This window comes from Microtus oregoni, unplaced genomic scaffold, assembly GCF_018167655.1.
Source record: "Microtus oregoni isolate MIOR12 unplaced genomic scaffold, Mior012 000004F_ref0000308, whole genome shotgun sequence".
NCBI lineage: Eukaryota > Metazoa > Chordata > Mammalia > Rodentia > Cricetidae > Microtus > Microtus oregoni.
In genome coordinates, this window is record NW_024543063.1 from 47,054,624 (window position 1) to 47,077,711 (window position 23,088).

Sequence of the window (23,088 nt, forward strand, 5' to 3'; positions counted from 1 at the left end):
TTGACAACTATCTGTAACACCAGTTCCAGTGGATCCAATACTCATACACAGACATATATGCTGACAAAACACAAATTCACATAAAATAAAAATAAACGACCCATTAAAGAGAAATACCCCCAACCATGTGCAGTAAACTAATTTTTTCCCCAATTAACCACCACTGTTTAAAGTTTCTGCCACTTTGGGGCTGGAGAGATGGCTCAGTGGTTAAGAGCATTGCCTGCTCTTCCAAAGGTCCTGGGTTCAATTCCCGGCAACCACATGGTGGCTCACAACCATCTGTAATGAGGTCTGCTTCCCTCTTCTGGCCTGCAGACATACACACAGACAGAATATTGTACACATAATAAATAAATATTTAAAAAAAAAAGTTTCTGCCACTTTTCAATATCACCACAGATTGGCAACCAAGGGTTTTACAAATAGGCCTTTGGAGGACATATACATAAACCATAATAGAATTATATTGAACATTCAGTGATTAAAATATTTATTTTCTTGCCGGGCGGTGGTGGCGCATGCCTTTAATCCCAGCACTTGGGAGGCAGAGGCAGGAGAATCTCTGTGAGTTCGAGACCAGCCTGGTCTACAAGAGCTAGTTTCAGGACAGGCTCCAAAACCACAGAGAAACCCTGTCTCGAAAAAGCAAAAAAAAAAATTTCTTTTAACTTAACTAGAATAAAATTATGTAAAATTTGCATATTTAGTATTTTCAGATATGTCTCATATTTTAAAGCTTTGAATCAAGGTATTTTTATTTTTCACTTGAATGGACTATAATATTAAAAAATAATGAAACTTTGGGGCTGGAAAGATGGCTCAGTGATAAAGAGCACTCACTAGCTTTTCTTCCAGAGGACCCAGGTTCAATTCCCAGCACCCACATGGCAGCTTACAACTGTCTGTAACTCCAGTTCCAGGATATATGCAGGCAAAACACCAATGCACACAAATAAATAAATATATTAGAAAGGTAAAAGAAAATAGTTACTAAGAAATGCTGAATCTTACGCTATTGGTGGTGATCCTTACTTGTAATCCCAACCTTCAGAAGATTTAGGGTGGTGGTTCACGCTTTTATTCCCAGCAGTGAGGAGGCAGAGACCAAAGGATCTCTGTGAGTTCAAGGCCAGTCAGGACTACAGAGTTCAAGGCTAGCCAGGGCTACAGAGTGAGACCCTGTCTCAAGAAAACAAAAACAAAAGCACAGAATACTTAGCTCCAGAGGATCACTGTGGATTCAAGGTCAACCTGGGACTCATCAAAAGTGCATCATGAGTTCTAGGACAACATGAGCCACAAAGTGAGACTCTACCTTAAAGAAAAAAAATAAGGAAAGAAACAACAAAAAGAAAAACTAATCAGAAAATATATAGTAACCTGAATACCAATATTCATAGCAGTTATTGAACCCAAATTAGAAACAACTCAAGTAGATTAGTAGTTAAACAACCTCTAGAATATTTATAGGGTACTTGCGTCTGTCTGTTAGAAGGAACAAATAGGGGGCTGGAGAGATGGCTCAGCGGTTAAGAGCACTGACTGCTCTTCCAGAGGACCCGGGTTCGATTCCCAGCACCCACATGGCAGCTCACAACTGTCTGAAAATTCAGTTCCATGAGATCTGACACCTTCACACCAACAAACATAATAAAGTTAAATAAATAAATAAAAAAAAGTTTAAAAAAAAAAAGAAGGAACAAATAGTTGATATGTGCAACAACTTTTGTGGTTCTCCATCGTAATTTTGTTTTTTTTTTTTTTTTTTTTGGTTTTTCGAGACAGGGTTTCTCTGTGGTTTTGGAGCCTGTCCTGGAACTAGCTCTTGTAGACCAGGCTGGTCTCGAACTCACAGAGATCCGCCTGCCTCTGCCTCCCGAGTGCTGGGATTAAAGGCGTGCGCCACCACCGCCCGGCCTCCATCGTAATTTTGGTCTGTCATGGTTCTCTGTGGAAGGGTGTTGGTTGAAAAGAAAAATTCACAGTATTATGTGCAGTATGGTTCTATTTATATAGTTTCTCAAATTAAGTAAACTTTTGAGACAGAACAAATTAATAGTTAGCAGGAAATAGTTAATATAAAGGGGCAGCACAAGAAAATGTATTTGTGATGATGGAATATGTGTATATCTTTACCAGTGTAGTAATTACCTAAATCTCTACCTGTGATAAAAATGCATACAAACAAACAAACATACAAGAATGCATATAAAATATGTGGAAACTGTGTGGAACTATAGTTAGCAATTATACCAGTGCCAGTGGTTTTTAATACAGCTCATTGCTGTAAGTTTATGTTACAATACATAAATGCATACACATGAAATCAAGATGCTGACCCATGGGGATTTTTGTAAAGGAAAAAAAAAACTTATATAGTTTGATTAACCTGGTCTGCTTAGTGAGACCCTGTTTCAAAAGTAAAAATAAAGAGTATAGAATAAGCTTTGGCAAGTCAGCTTTTTCTTTTCTATTTTGTTGCTGTACTAGGGGCAGAACCCAGGGCTTCATACAGTACAAGTACTGTAAGACTAAATTCTGTTCCTAGCCTGAGGCAGAACTATTTTAGAAATTACTGTAGTTTGAAAAACAAGGTTTAAAATTTTGTTTTTAGACTTTGTATTTTATCATATGTCAAGATCCATTGCCTAGTGATGATTTGTTTTAATTTTTTGAGACAAGATCTTATGTAGCTCAGGTTGACCTAAAAAGTCACTGTGTAATTAAGGATGGCCATGAAGTACTGATCCTCCTGCCTGTGTTCCAAGTGCTAGGATAACAGGTATGTGCTATCATACCTGACTGTAGTGATGATTTTTTATATGATATTGTTATGTGTACATTTTAACATTTATTTTTGTTTTGTCACATTTTTACTTTTAACCGATTTATATTTTGGAATTTCAATTTTGTATTTTTAATATCTCTACAATGTTTCTAGTACAGTGTTTCTGATATAGTCAAATCCAAGGGCCCTCCCTGAGTAATTTGGCAGGACTGATAATGGAACTGTTGTGAAAGCTGCTGTAATGTGTCCTGTAGTGACCTTCAGGCTTCAACCTTCCAGCTTAAGTTAAATTAAGCAGGCACAGACCTTTGCTATGGAAACAATATAGAAACATAACAAACAATGACTTATCTTCTTTCACACTACAGTGGGTGGCCTGACTAGAAGAGTACTGATAGTAGATGAAAGATTTTAGAGAATCATGTTAACAGTAGTAATTTATTGATAGCGTATAACATATGTGTTCCTTCTGGGATGGGATAAGGTGATAGTCTAACTAGTTTATTCTTCTTTAAAATCCCTGAGATGCAGAGGAGCAGTCCTGTTTTTCTTATGCTGTATTATATGTACTTAAGCAGATGTTGGCGAAGTATGTGTTATGAAATATATTTATATATATTCCCTTTGAAATCTTATATGTGTGATTACTTTCCCACAGCAGTAGTTTATGTTATCAAAGTGAAAAGGACAGGTGGCTTACATCTTTGCCAGGCTGTGTGAATATGAGTCATCTAATGTGACCAAGGAGTCTTTGATAGATGGTGCTGATCCACTTGTCATGTGATAGGAATATCTTTAAATTGTATTTTCTTTTTAAGATTTAACTACATCATTTTGGCCAGGTACTTAGTATTTATTGTTTCAATAGCTTGGGAAGGAAGATTGCCTCAAATTCAAGGCCAGCCTGAGCTGCTGAGTCAGACCCAATCTCAAAAAATGGAAAAAGACCAAGTGGTGGTGGTGCACAACTTTTAATCCCAGCACTTAGGAGACAGGCATGTGGATCTCTGTGAGTTCAAGGCCTGCCTGGTCTACAGAGGGAGTTCCTGGACAGACTCCAAAGCTACACAGAGAAACCCTGTCTCGACCCCCCAAAAAAAAGAAAAGAAAGAAAGATAAAAAAAGAAGAAAGGTTGTGTGTACATATTTAAAATATGGCTCATATGTAACATGCATATAGTTATAATGCAAAAACAAAATGCTGGGTTGAATTTTTGTTGTTGTTTTTGTTTTGTTGGGTTTTTTTTGTTTTGTTTTTGTTTTGAGACAGGATTTCTCTGTGTAGCCTTGGTTGTCTTAGAATTTCATTAGTAGACCAGGATGGTCTTGAACTCAGAGATCTGCCTGGCTTACTGTCAGGCTTAAAATCTTATTTTTTTAAAATACAGATTTGTTAGGGGAATAGGATTGAAGATGTGTATATGTTATTTAAAAGCCACTAGTCTCTCTTTTTATTTAATTTATTATTTTGTATGTATGGGTGTTTTGGCTGCACATATGTCTGTGCACTATGTGTGTGTGCAATGCCCCTGGAAACCAGAAGAGGCCATTGATGCAGCTGTAATTACTATATTGGGTCTTAAAATATTATCAGTGTATACTGTCAAACAGGAAAAGGAAAGCCTACCTCAATGTTAATTTTTTCAAGGCATAGCACATATGTATTATTGTTATTAAATATCAAGGCCTATGTTAATTGTGCAGTAATGCTATGGTTGTGTTAAAAGAGTATATCTCTTAGCCAAGTGGTTCTCAATCTATGGATAACAACCCCAAAAAGACCATCAGGAAACACAGATATTTGCATAACGATTCATAACAGTATTCAAATTACAGTTATGAAATGGCATTGGAATGGTTTTATAGTTGTGAATGAACCACAACTCGAGAAACTGTATTAAAGGGTCAAAGAATTAGGACAGTTAAGAACTGCTGTCTTAGCTGGGTAGGGGTGGTGCATGCCTTTAATTCCAGCACTGGGAGGCAGAGACAGGCAGATCTCTGTGACTTCGAGGCTAGCCTGGTGTACAGAAGCGAGTTTGGGGATAGCCAGAGTTGTTAAACAGAGAAACCCTATCTCGGGGGGTGGGAAGAACCTCTGTATGAAAGCTTGTCATAGTGATGCATAATTGTAGTTCTAGCACTTGAGTTCAGAGCCAACTGTTGCTCCATGAGTTTAAAGTCAGTGTGAACTACCTGAGACCCTGTTTTAAAACAAAACAAGCAAAAGCCTGAACTGGGTAGAAGGCTCAGCTGTTAAAAGGATAAGGCTCACAACCAAAAACCAAAAACACCCACTTGCCTTCTTAGGGTCTATTGGAATATCCTGGTCTCTGCTCAGGAGGCCCAGGAAATGCTACTGTAGCCTCACTTTACCCTTTAACACCTTGCTGGGAGCAGGAACATGAAGGATGCTGCATATCTGAAGCTAGAAATAGGTTCGGTGTCTTTTGAGAATGTAGCTGTTATATCAGCTGACAGGAGTGACTGTGGAGATGATCCTCAGGATCTTCTATAGATTTGTAATACTTAAAAGTGCTCTTGGGCCACTCTGTGTCCAAACCTGAGTTTATCTTCAGGTTGGAGCATAGATTTGGGCCATGGAGTCTTGGTTTGATGTGATCACTGTGAGAACATGACAATATGGTAGTGAGGTTAAGATATCATAAAAGGGAAAATAATAATCTGTTGACAACCAGCTCATCCTCTGAAGCTGATCCACCTTGTCAACCATCAAAAGTACACACACCAGAAAGAACTCAGCTGATTCCATGAGTTTATAAATATAGAGTAGCTTATTATCTGGTGTTAGGTAATTACTGTTCCAACAATAGGCAGTATGCTAGCTGGTATTCATTGGTAAGTAGTAGGTACCTTATAGTTTCTGATGTCCTTTTTCTCTTGTTAGTTGCATTTCTTCTTGGATGTTGTATTATATGATTAATATATAGATATAGATTTACATGATTACTGTTTAGACTCATACTCTGCCACACATCACAGAAGGAAACAGACATCCTCAGCTTGACCATTAAGCTGGAAACACACTAGCAAACTAGATTGTCTGGCATGGGGGCGGTCAACAGCATGTAGGGTAGGGTAGGAATCAGCGATGTTCATTTGAAACTTCCTGTCCTGCTCATGCAGACTCTCTTGGATGTAAGTAAGGAGTTTATTAGAAAGGTTATTAATGCCATAGATAGAAAGGCAGGTGCATGGCAAGGTCTTTGAAGAGAGAAATTATCTCACCACCACCACCAAGGCACTGGATTCTCTCTCTGAGTCTTACAAAACTATCATAAGGAGCTGGGCAGTAGTGGCACACCACTTTAATCCTAGCACTTGAGGCAGAGGCTGGTGGATCTCTATGAGTTCAAGGCTGGCCTGGTCTACAGATCGAGTTCCAGGATAGCCAAGGCTACACAGAGAAATCCTGTCTCAACAACAAACAAACAAAGAAAAATTAAAAAGTAAAAATATCATAAGGAGTTATTTTTCCTTGATTCTGTCATATCATCCCTTCTACTTTACTGTAGTAGAGTCATACTTGTTAATAATGCCATCGTGTGAGCACTGAAGCTTAGAATTTTTGACTTGTTTTCTTTATTATGCTGTATGTAGTCAATTACAAATATCTCTTTAGGATTTCTAAGATTTATTGTATTTATAACTTTTTCATAGTTTCTGTTATGTTCCTGCCTTTACCCTACTTTAAAATTTCAAAACTTTAATTTTAGTGTTTTCAGATTTCCAACTGGTGTCTGTGTTTCTTTCCATTCTCTTTTGGTTTTTCAAGACAGGGTTTCTCTGTGTAGCCCTAGCTGTCCTGGAACTAGCTCTATAGTCCAAGCTGGCCCATAAGTGGAGGTCAGAGGACAACTTTTGCTTCTCTCCTACTATGTGGGTCTGGCGATGGAACTCAGGATGTTAAGCTGTTAGGCTTAACAGCAGTGCTTTTACCTGCTGAACCGTCTTATTTGTCTGTGATTTTTTTTTTTTTGTAATATCTTATTTGCCAGGCGGTGATGGCGCAAATCTTTAATCCTAGCACTTGGAAGGCAAAGGCAGGTGGATCTCTGTGAGTTCAAGACTAGCCTGGCCTACAGAGTGAGTTCCAGGACAGCCAGTGCTCTTACACAGAGAATCCCTGTTTTGAAAAAAATAAAATAATAATAATAGATTTATTTATTTTATGTGCATTGGTGTTTTACCTGCATATATGTGTGAGGATATCAGATCCACTGGAACTGTAGTTACAGACAGTTGTGAGCTGTCATGAGGGTGTTGGGAATTGGACTCCAGTCCTCTGGAAGAGCAACCAGTGCTTTTAACCAGTAGGCCATCTCTCCAGCTCTACTCCCCTCCCCCTTTGTTTTTCAAGACAGGGTTTCACTGTTTAGTTCTGGATTAAAGGCATGCACCACCACCACCACCACCCAGTGCTTCTCTCTTTTTTAAAGGAAAAAAAATAAGCCAAATGTGGCAGTTCATGTATATATAGAGGTCGGTGGGAACGGGAGACTAAGTGAAAGATTGCAAGTCCAAGCCAGTTTACCCTGTATAACAAGTTCTTGTTCTGAAAAATAAAATGTAATATATTATAATAATATCAAGGGGAAAAACACATTCTTGCAGATTGATTTTTAAAAAGCCTTTGCAGGGATTATGGGGTACAGCTCAGTGGCAGAATATATATTTATTCTGTATAAAACTCTAGTTCATTTTTCTGAAACAGAAAAATGTATCCTTGTTTTTTTTTTTGTTTGTTTTTGTTTTTGTTTTGTTTTGTTTTTCGAGACAGGGTTTCTCTGTAGCTTTGGTGCCTGTCCCGGAACTAGCTCTTTAGACCCAGGCTGGCCTCGAACTCCCAGAGATCCGCCTGCCTCTGCCTCCCGAGTGCTGGGATTAAAGGCGTGCGCCACCACCGCCCGGCTCAAAATGCAAAGAATTCACTGGACTGACTTTTTTTTTTTAATTATTTATTATGTATACAATATTCTGCCTACACATATGCCTGCAGGCCAGAAGAGGGCACCAGACCTCATTACAGATGGTTGTGAGCCACCATGTGGTTGCCGGGAATTGAACTCAGGACCTTTGGAAGAGCAGTCAGTGCTCTTAACCACTGAGCTATCTCTCCAGCCCCTGTATCCTTGTTTTTCAAGACAGGGTTTCTCTATAGATTTGGAACCTGTCCTGGAACTAACTCTTGTAGACCAGGCCGGCCTCGAACTCACAGAGATCTGCCTGCCTTTGCCTCCCGAGTGCTGGGATTAAAGGCGTGCACCAACATCGTCCAGTTATGTGTCCTTGTTTTTAATTACGTGACTACATGTAGTCTTTCGTCTCTATGTATGTTTGTGTGTGCACATTTGTTTGGAGGCAAGAAAACAACCTTGGGCGTTGTTACCCAGGTGCCATATATCTTGGCACTTATATCAGTTTTGATTACATGGTGACTAACAGCTCTCTGTAATTCCAGTTTTAGGGAATCCTGTGCTCTCGTTTTCTGACGGCGTCAGGCACACATAAGTGCACAGGCATACATGCAGGCAAAACACTCATGTACATAAAAGAAAAATTTTAAAAAGAAAATTTGGAATTACTTTATTGTCTTTTTTGTAATAATACTTTTATATACAATAATATGTGATATAAATATAATTGGCTTGTTTTAAGCTTATTATAAAATGTGTGGATAATGAAATGTACTTTTGTGTTTCTTTTCATTTAGCTCCTGGGCTATAGTGAAAAGCCAATAAATCTACAGATGTTTATTGGAACAGCTGATGATCGATATTTACGACCTCATGCGTTTTACCAGGTGCATCGTATTACTGGAAAGACAGTTGCTACTGCAAGTCAAGAGATAATAATTGCCAGCACAAAAGTTCTTGAAATTCCACTCCTACCCGAAAATAATATGTCAGCCAGGTATCTTTTTTGTTTTTTGTGGTTTTTTGTTTGTTTGTTTTTCTTCTTTTTTCCTTTCTTCTTTTCTTTCTTTCTTGTTTCTCATTATGTAACTCTGGCTATCCTGAAACTAATTATGTAGACCATGGTAGCCTCGACCTCATAGAGATTCATCTGTCTCTGCGTCTTAAAACCTTTGTTAAATTGAGCATTAAGCTAACTCAGCAGTTAAAATCCCATACTCTTTCGGAGGACTAGAATTAGGTTCTGCACACCCACATCAGGCAGCTAACAACTGCCTGTATTTCTAGCTCCGGGCTATCTGATGCTCATAACCTTCACAAGCCCCTGCACTCACGTGCATGCATGCCCCTCTTTCCCTACCCCCCCATACATAATTAAGAATAATCTTTTTAAAACCTTAATTTAAAAAAATCAGTTTTCTTTTCTTGAAACAGTTCTTAGAAAAATACATGATTTGTTTGGTTTTGGTTTTTAGTTAACTATAAAATATTTATTGTTTACTAGTATTATATAATTCTGGAAAGTTTGTTCAGGAGTGCAGTAAGTTTCATATTTCCAGAAAGAAAGTTGGTGTCTTCTGCCTATAGTCCCAGAATTTGGAATGTAGATTCAGGAAGAACAGTTGAGAGTGATCCTTGAGTACATAGTGAGTTAGAGGCTGTCCGGAGCTGTATATGACCCTGACTCAAAAACTAGTCTCAGCATTCAATAGGCAGAGACAGAGACGATGGATCTCTTTGAGTTTGAGGCCAGCCTCGTCTATATTTCCAGTTCTGGGCCAATCAAGGCTACACACTGAGCTCCTGTCTCAAAAACAAACAACCGAGGAGTAAACAACAATGAAAGTACAGAACAATAGATACATGCTGCCACTGTCTATTTTCTCACCTACTCTTAACTTCTTCCTGTCTGAGAAATAGGGTGGACATGAATGTCAGTGTTACACCTTGACTGAAAACAAAGGTTAATTTGTTAATATATACCGTATACTAACATTTAGAAGTCTAAGTCAGGACAGTTTTTGAGTTTGAGGTCATTTGGGCTACAAAGTGAGAGAGACCTTATTTCAAAAAAACCAAAATTAACTAAGAGGTCATTTCAAACAAATTAATATATATTTTCATCGCTAAATATGAGTTTTTGTAAGCTTATATAGATTTTTTTGGTGGGATTGCATTTCTTACTTTTAAGATTCTTATAATTTGTTTTTTTTTTAAATCACTTTTCAAAATTTAAGCATTTTTTGAGATATGTTTATTTTATGTTTGGATAGTTTACTTGTATGTATATCTATGCACCATGTGCATGCCTGGTGCTGAGGAGGATAAAAGAGGGGTTCAGATCCTCTGTAGTTAGAGTTACAGATGGTTGTGAGCCACCATGTGGTTGTTGGGAATTGGACCTGGGTCCTCTGGAAGAACAATTAGTGCTCTTAATTGCTGAGCCATATCTCCAGTCCAATATTTTAATTTTAATTTATTTATTAAACATATTTTAAATTATTTAATCAACAAATTATTTATTTTTTAATTATTTTTAAACCAGGCGTGGTGGTGCAAGACTTTATTTAATCCCAGTACTCAGTAGCCAGAGGCAGGCCAACCTGGTCTACAAAGGAAGGAAAGAGGGCTGTTACAGAGAAAACCTGTCTTGTGGGGGGGGGGGGGCACTTTTTTATTTTTTTTAGCTATTTCATTTTGTTTTATTTTATGTGTATGAGTGGTTTGCTCAATGTGTATATATTATTTATTTATTTTGGTTTTTCGAGACAGGGTTTCTCTGTAGCTTTGGAGCCTGTCCTGGAACTACCTTTTGTAGCCCAGGCTGGTCTTGAACTCACAGAGATCCACCTGCCGCTGCCTCACGAGTGCTGGGATTAAAGGTATCCCTCCCAGTCAATGTATATTTGTATCAATGTGTGTTCTGAAACTGGTGTTATGGACTATTGTGAGCTTCCTTGTGGAAGCTGGGAATCAATCCTGAGTCTTCTGTAAGAAGTGCGCATAACTGCTGACCCATGTTCCAACCAACTATTTACTTTTTATTTCCTTTTATTTTCTTATATGTATGTGTGCTGAGTGTATGTATGTGCACCATTTGTATACAGTGCCCAAGAAGTTCAGAAGATGGTGTCAGATCCTTTGGAACTAGTGTTACAAATCATTGTGAACTGCCTGGCTGGGGTACTAGGAACCAAACTTGGGTCCTCTGCTTGAACAGCACACCCTTTTAACTACTGAGCCATCTTTACAGTTCATTAGTTTTTGATTGCAGGTCCAAGTTGGCCTTGAACTTAAGGTAATCATTATGCCTTAGTCTTCCAAGTATTGGAATTATAAACATGTATATCATGCTCACCTCAAATATTTGTTTTTGACCTGATTTGGGTTACAGAATTCTTTCTGGAAAATTTTTGTTTGGCTTTGAGATAGAGTCTCTTGTAGTCCATTTTGGTCTTGAGCTCACTGTGTAGCTAAGGCTGACCTGTAACTACTGATCCTCCTGCTTCTCTCCCTCTCAAATGCTGGGGTTATAGGTGCACAAGACCTGGCAAATTGCAGTACATATTTATGCAGTTGAGTTGTTCAGAACAGTTTCTGAATAATGAAATTAAAATGTATTTTTTTTCTAGTATTGACTGTGCAGGTATTTTGAAACTTCGAAATTCAGATATAGAACTTCGAAAAGGAGAAACTGATATTGGCAGAAAGAATACTAGAGTACGACTGGTATTTCGTGTGCACATCCCACAGCCTAGTGGAAAAGTCCTTTCTCTGCAGATAGCATCTATTCCTGTTGAGTGCTGTAAGTGAGCTTGCAATATGTTTTAAGATTTTGATGTAAGTTTTGTGCATTTTGATTAAAATGGGATATATATTAAAACTACAAAGTATTGATTCTGAGTTGCTGGTTTGTTTTTCTGACATGAAAATGAGCTAACCAGGTGAGAAGAGTTCTAACTTTATGTTAGAAAATGTCTTCTCACTATAATTTGATTCTTGTCAGCTATGTGACTATAGAGAAACTTTTTCCTTCTCCTCTGCCTCCCTCCCTCTCTTTCTTGTCTCCGATTTACATTTTTCCTGACTCCTACCCCAAGCCTATGTGTTGGGGTCAGTATAGGTTTGTGTTACCTTGTCTAACAGTCTAGGATTTGCATTGCTGTGAAGAGACACTATGACCACGACATCTCTTAAAAAGAAAGCGTCTAATTGTTGTGGCTTGCTAACAGTTTCAAAGGTTTAGTCCATTATCATCTTATCAGGGAACATGGCGGCATGCAGGCAAACATGGTGCTGGCAACATCTTGATCAGAAGGCAATAGGAAGTGGATTGTGTCACTGGATGGTATCTTGAACATAAGAAACATCAAAGCCCATCTGCTTAGTGACACACTTTTTCCAACAAGGCCATACCCACTCCAACAAATCCACAACTCCGTACAAGATTTTGGGGGCCAATTAAAATTCAAACTACCACACTAACTATAAATTAAAACAGTTGAGAATCCTGTCATGAAGTTATGATCTTTATGCTTTTGATTATCTTTGTTTTATGTAAATGTTAGCCTTAATATAATAATAATAGCATCCTGTTTTACAAGCTTACTCCTCAACTGAATAAGAATCAACGATGTTGGTTGGTTGGATGGAGACAAGGTCTCACTCACTATTTAACCTAATTGGCCTAGAAATCCCTTTGTAGATCAAGCTGGTCTCAAACTCAGAGTTCCCTCCCTTTTCCTTCAGTGCTTAGATTAAAGGCATGCACCTAGATGACAAGCTAACAGGTTTTGTCTGTTTTTGCTTTTTTAATACTATCGAATTATTATGACATCCATTTCAAAAAGTGGGTGATTTTTACCTCCAATTTGCAAACATAAGATATGAGAAAATGTCCTAAAACTTGACATGTTTTCAAGCGTGGCAGACCTGTAGGTCTCAGAAGGTTAGCTGGTATAACTGAATCATTGAGAACAGTGTAAACATGTATAGTGAAAGCAGACAGAGATATCTCATGTATTCATACAAGTTTATTTTATTGTATTTGTATGTTTTGCTTGCATGTGTGTGTGTGTGTACCACATGTGTGCCTTGTGCCTGGATAGGTCAACAGAGGATGTCAAATCCCCAGGAACTGGAGTTACAAATGATTGTGAACCACCATGTAGGTGTTATAAATTGAATTCCAGTTTTCTGAAAGAGCAGCCTATGCTCTTTTTTTCTTTTTTGTTTGTTTGTGGGTTTTCTGTTTTGTTTTGTTTTTTGAGATACCAGCTTTGCCTGGCCTGAAAACTTACTATGTAGACCAGGCTAGCCTTGAACTCACAGAGATCCACCTGCTTCTGTCCCTGGAGTGCTGAGATTAAAGTTGTGTGTCAGAACGTTCAGCTCACAACAAGTGCTCTTAACCTCTGAGCCTACTCAGTAGTCCCAGCATTTTATTTTGGAAAGGAAAGGGAAAAACTATTATGTTTATTATATATATGAATATTATATACGCGCATATACATATTAGAAAAATATAACTTCTGTTCAGAACAGAAAGTAGACGGTAAGGATAGAAAAAAATACTTTATGAAACTTTATAGTTAAGTAACACTATGAATTAGAAGATCAGATTATATTCCTCAAACCCTGTGGAGATAGAGAAATATAGTCATTGCAGAAATACAGCTGCTTTTAGAAATTAAATTGTAAAATATGTGTTTCATTTATGTATTATTTATTTTTAAAATTATCTACTATATAAGCCTAATATGATGATGATTGACTATTTCTCATAAGGAAAGGGTTGTTTGTCCTGTAGTAGTTATTTAGATACTTGTCTTCTCTTAATTATTCATAGTTTAGTTGCATAGTTTTGGATTTGATTTTTATAATTAGGTTTGTAAATTTTAACAGTTCTGTGGAAGACACATACTCAAGAAGCTAAGATAAAAGTAAAATATTAGGTAAATGTGTGTAAGCCAATGTGAAGTAAAAGACATTAATTTATCGTTATCAGTTTTTTTGCAGTTGTAGTCTTAAGAAATAATTTTATACCAATTCAGTATAACTCTGTTTCTAAATGTGTTTGCTCTTTAATAAGAATTATTACCATTGTCTTGAATTTAATAGCTTAAATTAATTAATCTCAATGCTTATTTTGTGTTTTGAGCTCATCTTGTATGTGTGAAATGTTTTAAAATAATATTTTGCTTTTCTTAACTTGTAAAACAGCTCAGCGATCTGCTCAAGAACTCCCTCATATTGAGAAGTACAGTATCAACAGTTGCTCTGTCAGTGGAGGCCATGAAATGATTGTGACTGGATCTAATTTTCTTCCAGAATCCAAAATCATTTTTCTTGAAAAAGGACAAGGTAAATAATATAAGACACAAATTAACTTCATTATAAGTGATAAAAGAATGAAATTATAGATATTATATTGATATTAATGTTATTTCCTTAGGCTATAGTCATCATCTAAGCACTGAGTTAATTGGGGAGTTGCAGTTAATAAATTTATATTAATGTTAAATTTTCCTCTTTAATGGCATATTAAAAATAGAATTCATTCAGCATTTCTACTCTTTGATATGCACTCACAAAACCTGCAAACATGCCCACACAAAAGTTGAAATACAAATGTTTATGGCAGAATTGTTCATAATAACTCCAAAATGGAAAGAACTGAACAGTTCTTTACCAACAGTTAAAAACAATGTACTATGTCCCACTATCGTAGTTTCATCTCTGTTGCTTTGATAAAATACCCTGACAATTAGGTAACAAAGGGATTTCTGGTTTATAATTTCCGGTTCTAGTGAGAAGGCAGGAACTTGAAGCAGCTAGTAACATCCACAGTTGATCTCACAGGCTTAGCTCAGGCCAACTTGATTTAGATAGTCCCTCACTGAGACTGCCCAGCCATTCTAGAGTGCATCAAGTTGACAGTTAACATTAATCGTATACAGGCAGTAATGGTGCACAAGCCTTTAATCCCAGCACTTGGGAGGCGTAGGCAGACTGATCTCTGTGAGTTCAAGGCCAACCTGGTCTACAGAGCTAATTCTAGAACAGCCAGGGCTATCCAGAAAATTTCTGTTTCGAAAAACCAAAAAAAGGGGCTGGAGAGATGGGGTTAAGAGCACTGGCTGCTCTTCCAGAGGTCCTGAGTTCAATTCCCAGCAACCACATGGTGGCTCACAACCATCTGTAATGAGATCTGGTGCCCTCTTCTGGCGGGCAGGTATACATGCAGACAGAACATTGTATACATAATAAATAAATAAATTAAAAAAAAAACAAAAAATAAAAATAAAAAAAGCAAGAAAAAAACCCTAATCATATATAAGTGGAATATTATTTGGCCATAGAAATTAATGAAGTAGCCAGATGGGAGTGGCTCACTTTAATTCCGTCAAGCAGAGGGGATTGAATTCTCTGTGAATTCAAGGCCATGCCTGGTCTATAAGAGGGAGTTCAGAGGCAGGCGGATCTTTGTGAGTTCGAGACCAGCCTGGTCTACAAGAGCTAGTTCCAGGACAGGCTCCAAAACCACAGAGAAACCCTGTCTCGAAAAACCAAAAAAAAAAAAAAAAAAAAAAGAGGGAGTTCAGGACAGCCAGGGCTACACAGAGAAACCCTGTACAAAAATAAATAAATAAAATTTAAAATTAATAAAATACTACTAATGCATGTTATGTGGCCAAGTGTTGAAGCTAATAAAAGTAGCCATCACAAAATATATAGAATAAGCAATTCACAGAGGTAGGAAGTAGATGTAGTGTTTCGTAGTTGTTTGAAGTCATCAGAAGTGACTAGGGATGATAAAAATGATCTGAAATTAGTAGTTGATTGGACAACTCTGTGAATATTCTAATAGTTTAAAGGGGTGGCATTAGCCCAGTATTGTCAAAATACCTTTTATATTATTTTGTTTTTGTGTATCCCTGGCTGTCCTGAAACTCACTCTGTAGACCAGGCTGGCCTCGAACTCAAAGATCTGTCTGTCTCTGCCTCCCAAGTGCAAAGATGTTTGCCTGGCTTAAAAAACATATATATATATATATTTTTTTTTTTTTGATGCTGCCCCTTTTTAAAGATTTTATTTATTTATTAAGTTTACAGTGTTCTGCCAGAAGAGGGCACCAGATCCCATTATAGATGGTTGTGAACCACCATGTGGTTGCTGGGGATTGAACTCAGGACCTCTGGAAGAACCTCTGAGCCATCTCTCCAGCCCCTAAAAAAACATTCTTATAAAAATAATAGTGCTACACAGTGAAACCTTGTGTCCAAAAACCAAACAAACAAAAAGCAACAACAACAAAAAAGAATAATATCAGATACTTAGGGTTACTGCCTGGCCTCTTGCTTCCCCTTTCAAGCAGATCCCCCACCCTTGTTTATTTGTCAGGGTTTTGGTTTTTGTTTGAGACTAAGTCTCATATAGCCCAGACTGACCTTAAGTTCTTTGTTGTTGTTTGTTTTGTTCTGTTTTTTTGTTGTTGTTGTTTCCGAGACAGGGTTTTTCTTTGTAGCCCTGGCTGTCCTGGAACTAGCTCCGTAGACTAGGCTGATCTCAAACTCAGATCCACCTGCCTCTGCCTCATGGGTGCTGGGATTAAAGGTGTGCGCCACTTCCTGGCTCTTTTTTTTTTTTTTTTTTTTTTTTTTTTTATTGAAAGTCTGTGAGGAAAACTATTCTCTCTACTAATAATTTGTGATATTACATAGATTAGATTTTCTGTTTTCAAACTTGCATTGCTTTTAACTGTAATTTTTTTCTTTCAATAGATGGAAGACCTCATTGGGAGGCTGAAGGGAAAATAATCAGAGAAAAATGTCAAGGGGTAAGAAAGTCACCTTAATTACTTAATTAGGAAGAAGTATTTAAACAGGGCTGAAGAATTGGCTCAGTGGTTAAGGGAACTTGTTCCTCTTGCAGAGGACCTGCATTCAGATCCTAGTACTCACATACTCGCATTGTAACTGCATTTCCAGGGGATCCAATCTCCTCTTCTGATCTCCTCAGATATACACAGTACATATACATATACATGCAGGCAAAAGGTTATACATACAAAATAAAATGAATCTCAAAGAATTTTTTTATAAAAAAGAAGAGCATTTAAGGCTAGGCATGGTGACATATGCCTTTAGTCCCAGAACGTGGAGGCAGGGTTAGATACAGGTCTGTGAGGTGAAGGCTAGCCAGGTCTTTATTGTGAGACCTTACCCCCCCCCCCAAAAAAAAGGGAAAGAAATGTTAAAGAAACTCAGGAGAAAATTGAATAATTTAACTTTTTGGTATGGGAAAGACTATTGAGAAAAAGAAAGATTAGAATTTTTAGGTATTCAGATTAAAGTTTAAGAAAATAAACAAGCCTAGTGGCAGTGGCCCATGCCTTTAATCCCAGCATGTGGGAGACAGAGGCAGAGGCAGGTCAGGTATGGTGATGCTAGCCTTAAATACAGTACTCAAGAAGCAGACCAGGAGGGAGGTTAAGGCTGAGGCTGTTCACAAGTTCAAGGCTAATAACATGTTCCTCCCAGCCCCCCAAAGTGACTGTTGTAGCTAGTTTTGTATTCAGTTACTGGAGAAGAGAGAACGTCAGTCGAGAAAAAGCTTTCATAAAATCAGGCTGTAGGCAAGCCGGTAGGGCATTTTCTTGTTAGTGATTGATGTGGGCTGATGTCCTTGGTTTTATAAGAAAGCAGGCTGAGCAAACCCTGGAAAGCAAGCCAGTAAACAGTACCCATCAATGGCCTCTGCATCAGCTCCTAACTCCAGGTTCCTGTCCTGTTTGAGTTTCTGTCCTGACTTTCTTCAATGATGACAGTAATATGGAAGGATAAGCCAGATAAATCCTTTCCTCCCCAAGTTGTTTGGTCATAGTGTGTAATCACAGCAATATTAGGACTAACTAGGACAGTGACTATACTTCTTTTTTGTCCTTTTTTGTTTTTTCGAGACAGGGTTTCTCTGTAGCTTTGGAGCCTGTCCTGGAACTCACTCTGTAGACCAGGGTGGCCATGATCTCAGAAAGTTCTGCCTGCCTCTGCCTCCCGAGTGCTGGGATGAAAGACGTGCCACTGCTGCCCAGCAACTGTACTTTTCTTAAAAAACACCAACTTTGTTTCATGGGACAAGCCCCTAGTAATTTGTCTTTGAACACACTTCCTAACACCACAGCTACTCATTAAACCATTAAGCCTTCCAGAATCCTTACTGAAAGAAACTATGATCTTGCATCTTGATTGGAATAGAGGCAATCTTTTCTAGACTACAATAAATTATTTTCCACAGTGCTTCCTAAAGACATGGAACAGTTACATGGATTATCAGATTTGATTTTGAATAAAGGTTTTCACTTTGTATATAGGTTTTATATACTTTCCAGTTAGAAGTTTTGAGTATAAATCTCATACTAAGAAATCTAACCCAGGGACTGAAGAGATGAGTCAGCAGTTAAGGACACTTGTTGCACTTGTAGAGGACCTGAGTTTGGTCCCCAGTACCCATGTGTTGGCTAAGAACCTTCTATAACTCCATTTCCAGAGGATCTAAAATCTTCTGACCTCCTTGGGTACTATATGCATGTGCACAGACATACTTGTAGGCAAGCACTCATATATTTAAAATTTACAAAAGAAAAGTATAATACAACTTGAAGAATGTTAAACATGATCATATTCTGAAGTGGGCCTTTTATTAAGATATATATCTTAATGTTGAGTAGAGTCACATATTTCAGTACGTAGTATGTAATAAGATGTTATCTATTTATTTTAAAAGGTCTTACAGTGTAACTCAGTCTGGCCTTGAATTTGTTATCTATCTGCCTCTACCTTCTGAGTGCTGAGGTTACAGATGTACATCACTGTGCCTAACAACTCTTATTTTTGCTACAACTAATTGGGCAGGTAAAAATCAATTTCTTCTTTAGTGATTAAAGATTTTGTGTCTGTCAACAAGATACTGGTGTAAATGATTTATATGACTAGTTGATGTGCATAATCTTCTGTGACAGGGAGAGCTTGTATTAAGGGTTAAGTCTCATGAGTTGCTCTGAGTTTGGCAGGTGCATTTCATTTTTAGTTATGAGTATAACACAGTGTTGCTTCCCTTGTTCCTTAGGCTCACATTGTCCTTGAAGTTCCTCCCTATCATAACCCAGCAGTTACAGCTGCAGTGCAGGTGCACTTTTATCTGTGCAATGGCAAGAGGAAAAAAAGCCAGTCTCAACGTTTTACTTACACACCAGGTACAAGAAATTGTGATGGTTTAGAGTTTTCTTTCATAAGAATTTTGCATTAAAATGTTTAATGTTAATGACAGCATATTATTTCTTCTTTTCTTCATTTATGAAAACATAATTGAAATGCCACTACATTTCCCCTTTTTATCTAAAATAAAAGAGGTTATAACTAATATAAGAAAAAGTATATGCAGTAAGTACAACAACTATATACAATATATACAGGCAATAAATACATCAACAATGTCTAGCCCATTTGCATTTTTTTGTTTTGTTTTTTGAAACAGAATTTCCTTGTGTAGCCCTGGCTTTCTGGAACTTGCTCTGTAGACTAGGCTGGCCTCAAACTCATCCAGCTGTCTCGCCTTCCAAGTGCTGGGATTAAAGGTGTGTGTTACCACTACCCAGCTGCAACATAGTCTTAGAATTTATATTGACTTTAAATATTAGGATTAAAAGATGGAATATAGGTTTGAACTTTTCAGAAGTTCTCAGAAATCACCAACAGTGTAAGAAGGGAAAATGTGCGAGCTCTTGGATCATGAATTTCCATTGTGCTTTTAATACCAAGGGGTTAGTATGTCCATGGTGTCTTCATTTTTTTTTTTCTTAGACAGGGTTTCTGTGATATGGAGCCCTGACTGTCCTGGAACTCTTTATGTAGACCAGGTTAACCTCACACTTAAGAGATCCATTTGCCTCTGCCAGTCTTCCAAGTGCTGAGATTAAAGGTGCACACCACCATGATGCAACTTTTGCTGCATTTTCATCTGATAAATGATAGTTGTTTCAGTCTGTGAGCTAGGGATATAACGTTGATGTCAGAGTTTTTGATTTTATGGTACCACTAACCAAGGATGTATCCATGCCACTTTTTGCAACCATTAAGGATGATTTAATTTTCTAGTCTCCCCCGCCCCCCAGAAACAGGTTTTTTTTTGTGTGTGTGTGTGTGTGTGTAGCCCTGGTTGTCCTGAAACTCACTGTATAGATCAGGCTGACCTGAAAACTCAACAGAGATCCACCTGCTTCTGCTTCCCAAATACTGGGATTAAAGGTGTATCAGCACTACTTGGCTCTAGGTTGTTTTTTTTTTTTTTAATGACATACCTTTTACATTTAGTAATATATACTAATAGTTACATTAGTTAAAGAACAGATATTTAGAAAAGATTTAATTAATAATAATAATGATAATTAAGGAACAAGAGGCTGCAGAGATGGCTCAGCAGTTAAGAGCACTGACTGTTCTTCCAGAAGACCTGAGTTCAATTCCCAGCAATCACATGGTGGCTCATGACCATCTGTAATGAGATCTGGCACACTCTTCTGGCATGCATGCCTGCATGACGACAGAAAATTGTATATATAATAAATAAATCTTTTTTAAAAACCCAAATATTTATAGAGGTTTTCTCTGTAGGCATTGTGCTTGTCGCCAAGGCATGGGCATGGGATAATTTTTTCATTTATTTATTTATTTATTATGTATACAATATTCTGTCTGTGTGTATGTCTGCAGGCCAGAAGAGGGCACCAGACCTCACTACAGATGGTTGTGAGCCACCATGTGGTTGCTGGGAATTGAACTCAGAACCTCTGGAAGAAGCAGGCAATGCTCCCAACCACTGAGCCATCTCTCCAGCCCCTTTTGTTTTGTTTTTTTGTTTTTCTCGACAGGGTTTCTCAGTAGCTGTTGAGCCAGTCCTGGAACTCATTAACTCATTCTGTAGACCAGGCTGGCCTTGAACTCACAGAGATCCCAAGTGCTTTGCCTCCCAAGTGCTGGCATTAAAGGCGTGCACCGGGGGCTGGAGAGATGGCTCAGCGGTTAAGAGCATTGCCTGCTCTTCCAAAGGTCCTGAGTTCAATTCCCAGCAACCACATGGTGGCTCACAACCATCTGTAATGAGGTCCAGTGTCCTCTTCTGGCCTGCAAGCATACACACAGAAAGAATATTGTATACATAATAAATAATAAATAAATATTTAAAAAAAAATAAAGGCGTGCACCAACACTGCCCGGCTAGAATAATAGTAATTTAAAAACATTGTAATGAGGGGCTGGAGAGATGGCTCAGTGGTTAAGAGCATCAAAAACAAAAACAAAAAAACCATTGTAATGAACCTTCTTCTCCAAGATTTACTCTTTCAAAAACTTGTTTAAATTCATTTTAAATTTTTATCTCACATGTATGGTTGTTTTGACTGCATGCGTATCTGTGTTCCGCATGCATGTCCAGTGTTGGTGGAGGCCAAAGGGGGCTTCAGATTCTCTCAAAGTGGAGTTAGAAATAGTTGAGTCCCATGTGGGTGCTGGAAATTGAACCTCTGCAGTTCCTCTGCAAGAACAGCCAGTGCTCTTAACTATAGCCATCTCTCCAGCTCCTTGTGTTAAAGCTTTTACCCTGTATATACTAAGTGAAAAGAATCAACAGTTTATTTGAGAGGGTGAGAGGGTGGTGGTTGTTTGCTTATTTAGAAGGGTTTTTTCTTTTTCTTTTCTTTTTGTTTTGTTTTGAAACAGATTGGGTCTCACTCTATAACTGACCTGGGATTCAATTTGTAGCCCAGGCTGACCTAAAACTCTTGGGAATCCTCCTATCTCAGCCTCCTAGGTGCTAGAATAATAGGTATATGCCGCCATATAATTCTGGTTATTATTAAGGGTTATTCATTTGTCATATATATATCAGACTGGCTATGCTACATTTATAGTCTATAAGGACTTCTTATGGGGTCTGGAGAGATCGCTCAGAGGTTAAGAGAAGGACTACTCTTACAGAGGTTCTGAGTTCAATTCCCAGCAACCCAGTGGTGGCTCACAACCATCTATAATGAGATCTGGTGCCCTCTTCTGGTGTGCAGGCAGAACTCTGTATCATAATAAATAAATCTTAAAAAAAAAAAGAAAGAGGGGCTGGAGAGATGGCTCAGAGGTTAAGAGCACTGGCTGCTCTCCCAGAGGTCCTGAGTTCAATTCCCAGCAACCACATGGTGGCTCACAACCATCTGTAATGAGATCTGGCGCTCTCTTCTGGCGCGCGGCATACATGGAGACAGAATGTTGTATGCATAATAAATAAATAAATCTTTAAAAAAAAAGAGTTCATATGTTTTTATATCAAGCTCTTGTGGTTAATGGGATTATAGAATTTTATGAGACTTATAATATGTAATGTGTAACAGATGTTACATTTTTCAGGGCTTGGGATGTAGTTCAGTAGTGAAATTTTTGCTTAGCCCTGAGTTCACTCTCCATAGCCACCAGGGACTTCCTGTAATTAATCCAAAGACTTTTGGAGACAGAGGTAGGAAGATGAATTTCAGGCATGCTTGGTGTACATAGCAGTGGTAGGCCATTCTGTGTCAATGAGTAGTAGGGATTTTTGTTTGTTGGTTTGTTTGTTTGGTTTTTTAACTCATAACTGAAGAGTTAGATTTATATGTCAGGAACCCACAAACGTTTTAAAAAAAAATAACTCGGGGCTGGAGAGATGGCTCAGAGGTTAAGAGCACTGACTGCTCTTCCAGAGGTCCTGAGTTCAATTCCCAGCAACCACATGATGGCTCACAAACATCTGTAATGAGATCTGGTGCCCTCTTCTGGCATGTGGGCATACATGGAGGCAGAATGTTGTATACATAATAAATAAATAAATTAATTAATTTAAAAAAATAACTCAAACAGTGAACGTGTTTTAAATATTCAGGAATGGGAGTATTGGTGAATATCAACTTTTTGCCTGGCAGAGGCATGTGAATCTCTGTGAATTTGAGGCCAGCCTGGTCTACAGTTCCAGGGTAGTCAGTGCTATTTAGTGAGACCCTTTCTCAAAACAAAACAGGAATATCAAATTTCTGAGGAAGGTGACAAGGAATAAGATTTTAAAAGATAGGGCTGGAGAGATGGCTCAAAGGTTAAGAGCACTGGCTGCTCTTCCAGAGGTCCTGAGTTCAATTCCCAGCAACCACATGGTGGCTCACAACCATCTGTACTGAGATCTGGCGCCCTCCTCTGGCATGCGGGCATACATCGAGGCAGAATGTTGTATACACAATAAATAAATAAATCTTTAAAAAAAAAAAGATTTTAAAAGATAGAGATTAA

At 38.0% G+C, this 23,088-nt stretch overlaps 1 protein-coding gene across 2 annotated transcripts in view; it reads left to right on the top strand.

The window, feature by feature from the left end:
- Nfatc3 (nuclear factor of activated T cells 3) overlaps positions 1-23,088 on the top strand; it is a 68,745-nt gene that overhangs the window by 21,235 nt on the left and 24,422 nt on the right. For both annotated transcript variants that reach the window (XM_041650884.1, XM_041650885.1), the window contains exons 4-8: positions 8,526-8,725; positions 11,361-11,533; positions 13,951-14,091; positions 16,513-16,568; positions 18,857-18,983. In XM_041650884.1, the coding sequence (XP_041506818.1) occupies positions 8,526-8,725; positions 11,361-11,533; positions 13,951-14,091; positions 16,513-16,568; positions 18,857-18,983 (697 nt within the window). The remainder of the gene's footprint in view (positions 1-8,525; positions 8,726-11,360; positions 11,534-13,950; positions 14,092-16,512; positions 16,569-18,856; positions 18,984-23,088) is intronic.